General features: G+C 41.2%; 2 protein-coding genes across 7 annotated transcripts in view; one reads left to right on the forward strand and one right to left on the reverse strand.

Annotated features, from left to right (window-relative positions):
* The window catches only part of IMMP1L (inner mitochondrial membrane peptidase subunit 1), a 34,492-nt gene extending 28,631 nt beyond the window's left edge, over positions 1-5,861 (forward strand). For all 6 annotated transcript variants that reach the window (XM_071559072.1, XM_071559066.1, XM_071559068.1 and 3 more), the window contains 2 exons: positions 582-692; positions 5,086-5,861. In XM_071559072.1, coding sequence (XP_071415173.1) covers positions 582-692; positions 5,086-5,154 — 180 coding nt within the window. In that variant the 3' untranslated portion in view covers positions 5,155-5,861. The remainder of the gene's footprint in view (positions 1-581; positions 693-5,085) is intronic.
* DNAJC24 (DnaJ heat shock protein family (Hsp40) member C24) overlaps positions 1,291-15,414 on the reverse strand; it is a 41,363-nt gene continuing 27,239 nt past the window's right edge. The window contains exons 4-5 of the mRNA XM_071559074.1: positions 7,243-7,311; positions 1,291-6,399 (exon numbers count right to left, since the gene is read on the reverse strand). Coding sequence (XP_071415175.1) covers positions 6,275-6,399; positions 7,243-7,311 — 194 coding nt within the window. The 3' untranslated portion in view covers positions 1,291-6,274. The remainder of the gene's footprint in view (positions 6,400-7,242; positions 7,312-15,414) is intronic.

A 15,414-nucleotide genomic window follows, 5' to 3' on the forward strand; every position in this document is an offset into this window, starting at 1 on the left:
ATTTGCTGTTTTGTGATCATCATTATTGCAATATAATGTGTTGTGGATTCTGCCTGCACATAGAATGAACTGTGATCTTAATTAGAACTTTGACAAGCCTACTCCGATAAAATGATGAGATTATTCGTAATTGATGTCACAATCAATTACCAGTTAGTTCATCATGAATCTACTAACAGGTCTGGCCTTGGTGCTGGCCCCAGGATGTTGATGAGTGTGTGGCTGCCCTGTTCATGCTGTTACTGCGACAGGAGGGCAGATTTTCAGTCAACATCCTAATGACCTCTTTTGAAGTCTATTAAATTAATGACCCTGTCACATTGGTCTAACCTCTTACATCTTCATTTTGGATTTTTTGTTGCAAACCATTGGTTTTTGAGCACATGATAGAACAGATACTTTGGAGCACTCCTCATCTCTCCAAATCTGGCACTGTGTCTTACTAGACTCAATAAAAATTAGTTCCTTACACAGTCATGAAATACAGAGCACAGAAATCAGAAAGTATGGTGTAGGGCAAACTATCCTCAATACCATTCTGTGCTGTTTTCTTGTCACATTTCAATCTTGCTTAACCACAGGTGCCTAAAGGACATGTTTGGTTAGAAGGTGACAATCTCAGGAATTCTACAGATTCCAGGTGCTACGGGCCTGTTCCTTATGGACTGATAAGAGGACGCATTTGTCTTAAGGTATGTATATTTACAGTATCTAAAAATAGCTGCATTGTACACTCTAATGCCTGGCTGGTAGGTAGTCAGAGTTGCCTCCTAAACTCTCTGGCCAAAGCAAATGTAAAAGAAAGCAAGAACGCAGCAGCCACTTGCTGTGAAAAGGTAAGTCACCAGCAGGGCTTTTTTTGGAGGGAGGACTTTTGAGCAGACTCTGAGCACTCCCTGCCTCTGAAAACGGAATGAATTAGTTCACAAGCAGATCCAAACCTGATAAAAACACAAACATACACACTTCTGCACAGATGTACATTCCCTCCTTAATTTGGTTCTTGCCTCTGCAAAAGGGTAACAAAGGGCATTTCTGTATTCAACAATTCTGCAACTTTATTTCAAACTAAATTAGTTTTTCATATTATCTGCATTATTAGTTTACTCTCTATGCATTTATCTGCATTATTTATCTGCATTATTAGTTTACTCTTTTACAAAAAAGAAGAAATTAACACAATTTCCTCTCCATAAAAAGTTTAATCTTAGAAACAGGGAAGTATGTATTACAAATGTGCAGCAGCTTTTAGAAAGCTGGATTTAAAATTGTGCATTCAGAACAACAAAAAAAGGTTTTCTCTATATTTCAACACATCCACAAAAACATAATTTAACACACACAGGAAAGATTGGATCTTTCCAATTTACCACACAGGAAAGATTGGATCTTTCCAATTTACCAGTCTTACATTCTTACTTTACAGTATTTGTGAACACAGTTTGGGACTTTTTTAAAAATACCTTGCAGCTATTGACCACCATCAGTAATTGCCTGTCCCTCTCAGCCCTACTGCCAACTCTGTCTGATCTCTGTTCTTCCTGGCCAGCATTTGCTCGAGTTCTTCCCTGGTGTTTATTGAGGGCTCTCTGTCCCTTCCCTGCACTGTTTGCCTTCCTGTGTACACCAGAGGGAAAAATGCTGATTCCAAATAGGGCTGTTTTTATGACCCAGGTTTGAGCTTGGATTATTAACTGCTAAGATACCAATGATGGTAATATGCTGACACTCCTCTGAATGAGAATGTGCTATTAATAATCTGACTGAAAAAATTCTCCAAACTGATGTACAGGTGTAGAAAAACTGTTTACTACTGTACGGGGACTGTCAGCAAATACTGTATGTATCAAGAACCTGTTTATGTGGACAGCCATTAGTCACAGTATCTCTCCACAGCAATAGATTTGTGTCCAGCTTGTACCCCAACAAGGAAGGTATTTGAGTGGCTTCAATGCAGTGACTGTCAGGACTGAACCCTAAGTGAGCTCTGTAAAATGAGTGGAACTTACACACAGATAAATGCACACTGAAGTACTACTTTAACCAAATTTTATTGCAGTTGTTTTGTGATGCTGCATAGAGTGGTGATTATTCATGTTTTAATGAGATTCAAGTATATGGTGACTAACAAGCAAGAATGAGTTTATTCTTCAAGTGAGTGTTGATAGTTTGGGTGGTTGTTGGTAATTCACACCAGCATACAGTGATCTTGCTGCTGTGTTGCTGCTGAACCTGACAGTGAAAGGCAGCAGAATGCAGTCTGCATGGTGAGGGCTAATGTGCAAACCACTGGCCAAGAAACCTGAGTGTGTTTAGTGCAGTGTGCTGGAGGTCTGGCTTCTCTTCCATGGAACACTGCCTTAAGAATGGGAGCTTTTGTGGCTTTATCATAAAGTGGATCTTGGAGAAGCAGATGCCTTTCAATGCTAAGTTGTATTTTTAGGAAAGGATGCAAACAAACCTGAGTGTAATTTGGAAGCAATGGATTTCATGGATTTCAACAGAAGACAATGAGCTCAGCCAACCTAGCTGGCTAAATTTGTCTAGGCAGCCTATTCTTGGCAAAACATAAATGTTTATCTGTGAAGTTTAGACTGAAGATTCTCTGTCACTGTTGGGGCAGCAGTTTTTAACCCACAGAGGAATAACAATCCATGATTATCTTTGCTCCTGTTCCTCCCTGCCACCATATCTACTGCCACTCCAAGAGACAAGTTCACTCCATAAAGGGCCACTGAAATCAAAGCAGCTGCAAATTCAAAAAAAAGCAGTGGGAGTCCCACTTTGACTGACATAACTCATGCTTCATCCTGTCCAAGGTAGGATATCCTGTGCATTCCCTGGATTTAGGCTCCATGTCAAAACTAGACCTGTGGTGGATCTTCAAAAGAGCTAGTTAGCCCCATTTATCCCCCATCCATCAGATCAAATCTATTTCTGTAGGCCAAACCAAAGAGGGCAAATAGCTGCTAATTGGAATAGCCAGTCTGAATGAACAAGTCACAGTCAACTTCTGTCATAACTTTAAAGGACTTGGGAATTACGACACTGAGTGGCATGTCTTTGTTTCAGAGGAAGGCTTTCCATCTTCTTTCTAACCATGAATATTTTTTCTCAGGTTCTCCCTGCATGCAGACTATATAAAACATTTTCATTCTAACTCTACCACTAAGATTACTGTGATGAATTTGAAACTAGATTGTCAAAGCAACATTTAAAGCAAATTTGATTACTTTCACTGAAAGAAAGTCAAGTTGCAATAGGTGTGATTTGAGTCGCTTGAAATGAGATTTGTGCTGTAGTGAATGGCCCAAGAAACTTCCTTCTCCAGGCCTTTACTCAGATCGGCTTAGATTTGTAATATGGGATATTTCTATTTCCTTTTACTTCTGTTTGCCTTCAAGGCCAAACAAAGACTTGACACCCAGCCTGCAGCCAGCACAGGCCCTCTGGACAGCCTTGGATTCCATAGCTTTGCTTCTAACCAAGATCACAAATATCCTTCTGTGTGGAACTTAAAATAGCTCCCTGGCTGATCTGCACAGGGAGACGACGTTACCTCTGTGGTTTTGTGTATCAGCAGATGTTCCTCGTGCTCCTCCCTAATTGCACATGCCAGAAGCAGAGGCATTCTCTAAGATACTTGCACAAGAGAGCCTTGAGCCTTTTTCTCATGCACAGAACTTGAGGTCCTGAATGACTCATTCTTGTGCCTTCCTGAGGGCCCAGGCCCATTCCAGCTGATGGCATTAGCTCAGAGCTGATAGGGGCTGACCCAGGCAGGCCCAGGGAGCTGCCAGCAGTGCCCCATCCCAGGCAGCAGGAAGCTGGTTCTGGGTCCTGCTGTGCCCATCCCTAACTCTCTGTCCCTTCTCTCGTGGCCTTCAGGGCTGGGGACAAATCATAGGGTTAGAAGTAAATTAACCAGGGCACTGTGCTGGTTCTTTGAAATGATAAAATTACTTTTTCACTGCACAAGGAAAGCAGCAAAGATTCCTTCTGTGCTGTGTCTGTTCCATGATCTCAGTTCCAGAGTAGGTTGCTGTTCCTGGACAGTGACTGTATACCTTCCTTACAATCAAATTCTAATAAAAAATGAGCAAGATAAACATAATACTGACAGGTGCTGTGGGAACAAGGTAGTGCATCATCTTTGTCTGGGCCGCTTCATGTTGGGCAGGGGCTGTGAAATTTTCATGAGATTGGAGCCACAGAGGGCATTCATTCTTCAGCATCATCTTTCCTTTCTTCCTGCTGATCCCCTTGTGCCATCTTTGAATGATGGTGTGAAGGGACACAGGCAGTCAAGGGAGACAAAGTGTAGAAGAATGTCCTTTGTTTCCTATTACTTTATTTGCATCCAAACCCATCCCATTAGTGAATGTCCAGAGCAAAGTACATCTGGGAGCATTCAGCTGTGTGAACAGCTACGCAGTTAATTTTTGGAGGAAGTTAATTTGGTTTTGGTCAGCATCATTCTCGGACACTTGTGCTTGGTCATGAGTTGTGCTCTTTTGTAAATAACTGTTCCCTTCTCAGAGGAAGGTCCAGAGCCCTGATGGTGGCAGGCACTCCCCCCTTTATACCCTCTGCATGATATAAACTTGCCTGTAGACTTCTCTTTCAAGAGTTTTGTGTTTGCAGTTCAAAGGCCCATCTTGAAAATACAAATGGGAGGTCCCTGTGCATGGCATTCTTTTTTTGCCTAGATGGATCAAACAAATATATGCCTTGTCTTTTAAGTCATGAAGAAGTTTACAAGCTAGAAAACTTCTAATTGGAAAGATATTTTCTATGAGTATATTTATTTCCAAGGCTGAAAAAAGTAATGAAATTTATGAGGGTCTCCATAGCAAAGCATGCCCTGTATAACTGAATGTTGTCTGTGGCGACTATGGAATGATTCCTTGTGATACACAGTATTTATTAGTCCTGGTAAAAGAAACACACAAGTGAGGGAAGTCCTTTAGCCTGTCAACCAAAGAGATAAAAAATTATGCTTTTTATGAAACAATTACAACAATAACAAATGCAAATACTGAACTTTTGAGTTGTGATTAAAATCTCTTGTATTTTATTTCACAGATATGGCCTTTGAATGACTTTGGATTTCTACGTGCGAGCCCCAATGGCCACAGATTCCTTGATGATTAAAAGATTGAATTTACTATTGCCAGTTTTCATAATATTTTCTACTAAAATTAATGGAACTATTTTTGTTTAGAATAAACACAAGTATTACTTGACAAAGATGTCCCTTTCTGAGATTACATCTAACTTGAAAGTGGAAATGATACATTGCTGTCATGAACAAAAATGACTTGCTCTACTTCCCTGGCAAGTCACAGAAAGTGCTTGGAATTATTAAAGTTTTGAGGTTTTACTACAGGCCAAGGTTAGCACTGACAGTGCCAAGGGATGAAGAAGGCACAATGCACTTACTGTGCTGTCACCCAGCCAGAGCTACATCCAGGCTATCCCTACAGCAGCAGGTGTGTGGTGTGCCAGGACTGGAACTGGACACCCAGGGTGTTCTGGATCTGCTGGTCACTCACAGATGGGTTGGAGGGGTTTCCTCAAACTGGCATGTCCAGCAGGGTCAGAGCACAGCTTCCTGGTTAGCTTTCACCTGAGGAATGCTGGCTCGATTTGACCAGGTGATGGACAGACTCAATCCAAACCCTGCTCCTGCTCCAAGCTGACAAGGTAACGTGGATGCAGAGCCACTGCACTGGCTCCTCAGCACTGGGACAACCGGCCTGTTCCATTGTGAGCCTCTGCCTGGTGCTTCCTGGGCTCAGATCCTTGAAGGGATTTATTGAAATTAAATATTTAGCTTAATAAACAGAAAATGTTCCTGTTTCCCGTTACCTTTCTCTTCATTATCTTCAGAGCATTCTCACATTTGTGCCTCCTGATTGAATTGTGTCACCTGAGCTGTTAAAAGCCTCAGAGGAGGGGCCCAAGGTATAGCTGATATGGACTGAAACAGAAAGAAGCTACTCTGTTGTTTGCTGGAAAAGAAATGTTGTTTAGATCACGAGATATATTCCAGTTGTACAGAACTCAGTGTTCTGGTTTGGAGGCTTTTAGTCACGAGTTCTTTGGCTGCAGAAGGAAAAAAAAAACAACTCCCATGTCAGCAAAGGGGCACTTCATTTTTAAGCCTGAGTGTACTTGTTCCTGTACTGCCCCCCTTTAACACACATTTCTTCACTTGTTTGTCCAGTCTTTTTGAGAAGTTTGCAACACTTCATGTGCTTCACTGAAACTATCACTGAAGGATCTCGATGACAAGTGAACAGGTGTCACAACAGACCAAAGACACATCTTTGGTTTCGCTCTTGAAGACACTGTAATTCCCACCACACCGACACGGCAGAGTATACACTTGTTCATCTGCCAAAAAAGAAAACAAAAAAGCCTTTAGTGCTTGAGAAGAATCAAGAATTTATTTTGGATTTGCTTCACAAAGCTACTTCTTAGTAACAAATAACCTCCAACTCCTGGGTTGTAAATTATCAGTACCTGTGCTACTGTTTGTAGCTCAAAAAATTACTAAACTCTTAAAATGTTACACCAAACAAGCAGGTCAATGTAGTCTCTTAAAAAAAAACCCTTGGTAATAACAATGTGCACATCACTGAAACAGGCAGATATTAAAAGAAAAAACTGAGGGGTGTCGTACATATGACAGATCAAGGATGTTTCCAGAACAGACTGCTAACCCAGGAAAAAAACACGAAGAAAGGGAAATACAGCAGATTTTTTCCCCTCACAGCTTTAAAAAACAAAAGGTAAAAAACAAACAACAAACAAAAAGTAGTGAAAGTTATTAATTCCAGAAGCAAGTAATGAGAAAAGCCAGAATAAGAAAAAGGAGGGAAATAACACAGATAAAAAAAACCACCCTGTATGAGAACACTTGCATTCTACCATCACAGCAAGAGCAAGAAAGATGCACAAGGGATTTGGGAAGAATCTAATTACTCAATTATTCCAGGTGAAAAGTGGTACTGCAGGTGAGGGTGGTGGAAAGAGATGAAGCAGGAATGTAAAACAAGTGTCACAGAAAGTTAAGTTCCAATTCAGGTAATCTCAGAAAGCAAAATAGCTTTATCTGAGGAAATACAGAAAAAGTAGAACTTACAGTAAGACAACAATGGTGTAAGAGCAGAAAAAATAGAACACATTTGCGGTGACAGTGAAAGGCACCAAGAGCCAGCAGTAAGGCACTCCTACCTTCATTCCAGGACATGTCTTCAAGGTGAATCTGTTCATGAAGTGGCCATTTTTCTGTCAGTTTATCTGCTGTAAAGCAAACAGAACAGTGTTCAGCCCTGCCAACATACAGGTCCTTATTTCTTTCTTACAAATTAATAATTTTGTATATTGGAGTCAATCTGGTCCTTACTACAGAGTCATACCCAGACCACAGTATCAGTTACAAATGCAGTTCTCTAAACTTTTAGTTTCCATCACTCTGCATAGGCTGGAGGATGCCCTCCTGCAGCCAGGAGAAGTGAATGGTGAGAATGTGTTAGTGAGTTAAGACACAAACCAGTACTTTTGCACATCCCAATCATGTGAAATTGGGGACAAACTTCTGTTTTGATGTCAATGCCCTTCAGAATCCTGGCTGTGACAACACTCCCGCAGGCTGAGATGGTGAATGTCTGCTTACCTGTAGTTTTCACAAGTTCATGGATGGCTAAGATCACAGGGACCTCCCAAGATCAGCTACTCAAACCCTCCTGGCACAGGCAGGGGCAGCTGGAACAAGTTGCCCAGGATGGAACACACCCAGTCAGATTTTAACCATCCCCACAGATGAAGACCCCACAATCTCTCTTAGACAACTCATTTTTAAGAAAGGAGAAGCCAAATAAAAACCCCAATAAGCACCACCAAGTGAATGTTGTGTATGAGAAAACCACTGAGATTCCTGAAAAAAGATACTCCTTACAAAAGATAAATGAAAAGCCTGTGTAAGGGAAGACTAGTCCAAGTGTTCTTTTGTGATCCAAGAGTCTCCCAGCACCGAGGGAAGGTCAGTTCTGACCTGCATCTGTGAGGTCTGCTGCCATTTGATCCCCTAGATTGTCCCAACATTGAGTATAGCATCAAATGAAAAGTGCACGATAGAACTGACAGCGTGAAATGCAAAGTGTGCAATATAAATTGTTTTTTTTCCATATTTGATGTACGAGGTTCACATCAAGTTCTTTAGTTTAATAATGTGAGATCTTGTCAACAAAGTTACAGGTGAAGCCATAAAATGTCATATTTATAAAGTAAAAGCAGACATAAACCCCTTACAACTTCCTACACAAAACCTGCCAGCTTGTGCCTCACACCTGAAAGCTCCAACTCCCCAAAGCTGATCTTCAGCACATACACAGAAATGCCTTAGGTCTGGCAAGACTCAGGAGCTTTGTGCTTATTTAAGGTTTAGAAGAGGTTGTTTTTGAGGAGGTAGGTGTTCCTTCTCTTGGATCAGGGAGCTTTTAAGCCCATTTATAGTTAATATCATCAAGCTTTCAAGAGCATACAGGGTTTTCTGTGGCTTTCTATGAAAAGTTGGCGGTGAAATAACTTATTTCAGAACTACTTACTGAGCACTTGCTGAAAAAGTCAGAGGGCCAGATTATGTTATTTTAATTCCCAAGAGATTGCCCTACCTAATCATTACATTGTAGAATATCCTAAATGGTTCCCAGCTGCTTCTGTGAACTGCTCTTTGCTCTGGGCTGAGAAGTAAAACGAAGGGACTTTGCAGCCCCCTCCAGTAACAGCCCATAAAAACTGCCCATCTCCAACCTGCTGATCAGGTAACGCAGTATCTCCTTTATCATCAAAACCAACCACCAACTATTAATCCCAGTCTTTTATTTTGCAACTAACTGTTCTATTTTGTATTGAAATGTACATTATATTGAGAATGAGATTCATATAAATTAGTTTTAATGAAGCTGATTAAAACAAATGAGCCACATTGGAAATAATGACAGAATCAGTACAGCCTCTTTGATGTTGCCTTTGCTGAACACCTATTCTGTAATGAAAAGGTCACAATGAAAATAAAATGAACTCACTCAGACCCAACACTGCTGTCAAAAGCAAGGGAAAAAAGCAGGAGTGTAATGATGAAAGAAAACTGGAAGCTACACCAGTTATAGAGCAACATTCTCCTTACACCTGACCAGAACATTAGTTTACTGTGTGAGCTGTTCAAAATACCAAAAAGGGTCAGGTGGTCTTGTCTCAAATAACTCTGACATTACAGGGAGTTTGCCTCATACAAGCTACAAACTCTGCAACGGTGGATGTCCTGGAAACACCCACAAAAACAGTCAGAGGCCTTTCCTCCACCCCCTGCATGAAGCAGATTCTTCCTTGAGGAAGAAAATAAAAAAGCAGAAATCAAAATGATCTTTGTCTGTCTGTCTACCTACCTGCCTACCTACCTACCTATCTACCTACCTTTAGGTGGCGTAGAAAACCCACCAGGTCTTCCTATTTGGAATTCATGAAGGATTTCACTCAAAACAACTTTTAGGGACTGGTGGTGAAGATCTGGGTCATGCCTTGCTGGTAGAAAATATAAGAAGGGCAGATGGACCATGTGCCAACATGAAGAGAACTGGTGCGATGCAAACTCATGAGGTTAACATACTTCTGGTAAAGTAACTTGTGAATCACAGAACCACAGAATCATTTATGTTGGAAAAGACCTTTAAGATCATCAAGTCCAACCATTAAACTAATGAAGAAGACAGCTGAGGAAAGTCTCTCTTCTCTTCCAAACACGGGACAATATGAAGCCCAGGGAACAGAATTTCAACAAAGCTTTTCTAATTCATTGCTGCAATTGTAATTTTGAAAATAAAAAAAAAACAAACAACCAATGATCAAAATTAATCCTTCTCATAATTCCCAGCCTGAACAGAGATCATTACTCCTCATCTGATGCTCAGGTCCTGGGGGGCATCAGGTACAGCATCGCCAGCCGGGCGAGGGAGGGGATTGTCTTGCTCTGCCCTGCACTGGGGCAGCCTCATCTGGAATATTGGGGGCAGGTTTGGTGTCTGCAATATAAGAAAGATACTCAGCTCTTGGAGAGTGTCCAGAGGAGAGCAGTGAAGATGGGGAAGGGCCTGGAGGGGAAGCTGTACGAGGGGCAGCTGAGGGCACTTGGTGTGTTCAGCTGGGGAAGAGGAGACTGAGGGGAGACCTCATTGCAGTTACAACTTCCTTGAGAGGGGAAGAGGAGGGGCAGGCACTGATCTCTGCTCTGTGGTGACCCGTGACAGGACCCAAGGGAATGATCTGAAGCTGTGTCAGGGGAGGTTTGGGTTGGGTATTAGAAAAAGGTTCTTTCCCCAGAGGGTGTTTGGGCACTGAACAAGCTCCCCAGGGCAGTGGGCAGAGCACCACTGACAGTTCAAGAAGCATTTGGACAGTGCTCTCAGGCACATGTGTGACTTTTGGGGTGTCCTGTGCAGGGCCAGGAGTTAAACTCAATGATCCTGATAGGTCCCTTCCAACTCAGCATATTCTCTGATTCTAAGAGGTCTACAGTCTTACTGGTTATCTCAAAAGATGTCAATCTTCAATTAGTACTCTTGACTTCACACATAACCCAGTAACTGCTCTTGTCAGGCAGTTTTACACACTGCATTTATTTGCTTGTCTGGTTCAAGCAGCAGAAACATATTTTCCAGAGCTGGACAAAGCTCTTCTATTTTCTAGTGCTACTAAATACATTACCCAATCTAATACAACTTAAGATAGCAAGAACAGATGTGGCCACTTATTTTAAAACAGAGGCACAGCCCAGTGTGAGTTTGGGGAGCTTACAAGCAGAACATCCAACCTAATGACTCTCACAGTGACTCCTATTTCTTGTGCCCTTCCTTATTTCATCCACATCACTGCTGTTACCACATGACCCCCTCACAGGTGGCTCTCTGAGGTAAACTGTGTCCCGTTTTCACTCCCTTGCCAGAGAAGGCTGAGACTGGCATTGTCACCGGCACTGAGTCACGTGACATCAACTCAGGCTGTGGAACTCCGTGCACTGAGCTGCACTTTCTGAAACACATCCCTGAACAGCCAGGGGAAAATGTGCAGACCTGATCATGCACCATAACTCGTGGAACAGATTTCATTCACCAGCAGCACAGCCTGCCTGGCTTTGCCATCCATTGGATTTGTCTGACAACAAGAGGTGAAAGGATTCTGCAGCTCCATTGTCTCAACTGCAGGATCTAAGAAAACACTGGCAGGCTCATCTGAGAGGTTTATGAGCCTGCAATTCAAAGAGATTAAAAGGAAAAAACTACTGAGATTCTTTCAGGCTACAGAACAACATTAAATAACTATTAGCAGCTTGGTTCAGTAAAGCTTTACTAGGGCCCTTGCTGGGTCATTCAGAAATTGTAAAAGAGGAAAGGTATTTAAGTTTTACTTGAGGATACAATAAATATTTCTTGGGCTATTTGAGGCTGAGTTTCAGAGAAAGTGTTGCAAGCAGTAAATGGAAATTTAAGCCTTTTAACAGTTTATGGTAATAGTAAAAATAGTCATAATACTTGAAAGATTTTTCTAGCTCTTTATCAGGCACATATTCTTAGGATTGATTTTTTTTTTCCAAACCAAAAACATAGTTAAAAAAAGTTCAAGATTTGTAGTCAGTCAAATACTGTTCATAGTATTTGCTCAGCATCAAAATCATCACACTACTCAAAACCAGGATGTTTTCAGAAGTTAATTTTTTCTAATAGGCTTTTCAGTTTTTAAACAATTATTTCAGTCTTTGGACTTAATTGAAAATATCCACACTTACTTTAATTGAAAAGAAAACAAAAGTCATGTGTTAATTTTCATAAAAAAAAGATACATTTGTTATAAAAACACAAAAAAATATTGCTTCACTTGTAGCAAATGAGATTTAACTCCAGAGAGTTCAAAGGCTTGTGCTCCAGCTGAGGATCTTTGGCCATAAGATCCATGGCTGGAGAAGGAATACACACTTTGTCACTTACTGAGGGTAACGTGGCACACTGAAAACCCATTGGTGTTGTCAGCAAAGTTGAATCAGTGACCAGATACTGTAAAATAAGCTATTTTAGGCTAGGTACAAATTTTTTGTTGTGCCTCAGTGCCCAACAGAAAGATTGAGAGGATGGAATCAGCTCCATTCTCGGAGACAACTGGCACAAGCTGGAGCACTGGCAATCCCAGTTAGAACCTGTAATTCCTTAAGCCTAAGAAATGACACAAGAACCAAAGGAAAATTGTGTTGGACTGTTACTCATGTATGAAAACTGTATCTACCATTTTTTTCTAAAAGCACAATTTAAACATTGAAAATCAAAACAAGGCACATGCTGAGATGTGAAAATTCCTGGTGATTACACCCCCAACCCTTGGAGCCCACAGGAAAGACAGAGGGGGCCTTTTTACAGAGGCCTGTAATGACAGCACAAGGGGGGATGGCTTCAAACTGAGAGAGCAGGTTTACATTAGATAGCAGAAAAAATTCTTCACTATGAGGGTGGTGGGAAACTGGCACAGGTTGCTCAGGGAATCCCTGAAGTGTCCAAGGCCAGGCTGGGTGGAGCTCTGAGCAACCTGGTTTAGTAGAAGATGTCCCTGCCCATGGCTTGGGGGTTGGAATTAAATGATCTTTAAGGTCCCTTCCAACCCAAACTGTTCTATGATTCTATGATTTATGGACATCTGTGTCCATCATCCACCTATCCTTGATAGAACCTCATTAGAGCCATACATGGAAAAAACATACAAGTCAACTGGTTTTAGTGTCAATCCCATTACTAGCTTTGAATTATTTGCTACATTTATCACCAGAAATTATCCTGTCACCAATTTATTTATTTAATTTTGTGACCTTTCTGGTTATCTTTCGATCATTAATAATTAAAACACAAAATCAATCATGAATAATTAAAACATGAAATTAATTCATATTATTATCTCAATAACATGATTGTTTAGATACAGTTCCTTCATATGTAAGTCAACAAAAATCCACAAAAGCTGCAGGGCTGCTGTTCCAAGGGCCCTTGACAGGATCTGGAAAGGGGCTGGCAGGGAGAGTAAATGGTTCAACCAAGATTCAGTTGTTCTTTTGGGATGGAATAACCCAATGCACCAGTGTAGGCTGGGAGACATCTGGCTGGAAAGCAGTTTTCCAGACAAGGCCCAGAGGGTCCTGATGGACAGGAGGCTCAACCCAAGTCAGCAGGCAAAGGCCAACCCCACACTGGGCTGTATGAGCAAGGGCAGAGCCAGCAGGCCAAGGAAGGAATTTTTTAGCTTTCTACTCAACTGAAGAAATTGCTTCTGAAATCCTGTGTCCCTCTTGGTCTCCCCAGTCCAAAGCCCTCACTGAGCTGCCAGCAGGGTCAGGGGTTGGGGCACGCCATACAAGCAGAGGCCAAAAGAACAGTCACCTCATTCCCTACAGCAGCTCAACAGGAAGGTGTAAAGGAGACTTCCCAGAGGTGCTCAGGGGAAGGATGAGAAGCGAAAGGCACAAGTTGCAAAAAGAGTCTTTATATCTGCCTTGATAGAAGAACATGTCTGGTTGGTTCAGTGTTTGGTTTTCATTTGTTTAGTTTGGTTTTCCTACTTTGATTGAGGGTGTTCAAACACTGAACAGGGTGCCCAGGGCAGCTGGAGAACCTCCATCTTGGGGACACTGAAAACTGGGCAGAGAAGGTCTGAGCACTGACCTGTGTGGACTTGCTTTAAGCAGCAGATTGATCCAGATGACCTAGGAACATCTCTTCCAGCCTGTGTGACTCTCTGATTCTGTGAGAAGTTTTTCTTCTTTCCAATTTTGTCACAAAAGCACAAACTTTTGGAGTTCAGATGACTTCTAACATGAAAACTGGAAACCAGGTTTTTTCCAAGCTAAACTCACAGAAAAACTTTTAGTAATTGTTAGTGTCTAGCTTGATTTTAACTTTTTTAAATGGGATACAAGACAAAGAATGGGAAAATCTGAGAAGAAAATCTGTTGGGAAAAAGCTCCTCCACTCTTAATAGGTAAATTATTATGTATCTTTTCTTCCAAATTTTTCACAGGGACTGTAAGCAAAAGTTTTCCCATCAGCAAAAGGTATTCTTATATGACACAAGAATGAATTGGAAAAATTGTCACAAAAACACAAAACAGGCAGTTTTTGTAAGATTTCCAGATCAGAAAAGCCTGGATAAGTATTTGAGCCAACCCTCTAAACTGTTTGTGGTTTGTCCCTTCCCCTCTAATACTGTGGCCTGAAGGCACAAGAAAATTAGGAGATTATTGGAAACCTTTGGAGAAAAGCGGTATTAAAATATAAAAGCAGATTCACTTGTTATTCTCAACAATTCAAACAAAAAGAAAATTAAGACCATAGAGCCCCACAGAATTTCAGCTTCTTGGAACTTCTCTGGCTACTGAATTTCTGAGCCAAATAATTAAGTTTTAGTTAGGATAGCGCAAGAAGGTAACAATCTGTGAAATGGGGAAAAGCCTCCAGTGCAAAGGACTTCCTGCTGATGGCCAGCCACACACACACACACACACACACACACACACACTGGCATCCTTCAGATCCTGCTTCCTAGGCTTTCTTTGCATCTTACTAACTTGCTGTATTATCTCTCTCATCACTGTTCCCTTAGTTGCTGTCTCAATTCCTTTGTTTCTGTCAGCTTTTATGGCAGTGTCTACGAATTTGTCTAGAACCATGACTTCAGAAGCAGCTTGACAGGCATTCAAAGAACTAGAATTTATTTCACCATCATTTTGCTGCCAGGGAACATGCTGGAAAGAATGCAGTGACACTGCACATGTATGTTGTATGTGGCTCGGTTTGGAACACTCAGTCCCTCTGTGTTAAAGCACATCTATCCCATTACCATCCCATTACCAAATACTGGCAAAAATAAAAGTACATTTTGTGTTCTTTATTTCTGTAAGAGATTATTTCCTATGTCTTTTATGCTGAAGGGCTAATTGGGATGCAAAAGAACCTCAGAAAACAGAGATTATATTCCAGTATAATCTTCAAGTTACTGTAGAATAAGTTTTGTCAAAACTAATGTATAGCAATGTCCTTAAATTCCAAGGGAAAACAAGATGTAGTCTCTTCTCTACAACCTGACCCACACAAAATGGAACTCCACAGTCTGGATTTAAGCTTTAGGTAAAACTCACTAGATACAGGAAAGACTGCTAACTTAATCTGTAATTTCTTTTTTCCTGTGCACATACAATTTGTGAAAATAGAAGACACAGCCAATATTACAATGCTAAGAGTACAACAGGATGAGAGCGCTGGGCAGCAGAAATTCTTGTTCTGGCATCACATTCAGACATTTAAAAAATAACTGAGATGA

Source organism: Pithys albifrons, chromosome 6 (assembly GCF_047495875.1).
Source record: "Pithys albifrons albifrons isolate INPA30051 chromosome 6, PitAlb_v1, whole genome shotgun sequence".
NCBI classification, from domain to species: Eukaryota; Metazoa; Chordata; class Aves; order Passeriformes; family Thamnophilidae; genus Pithys; species Pithys albifrons.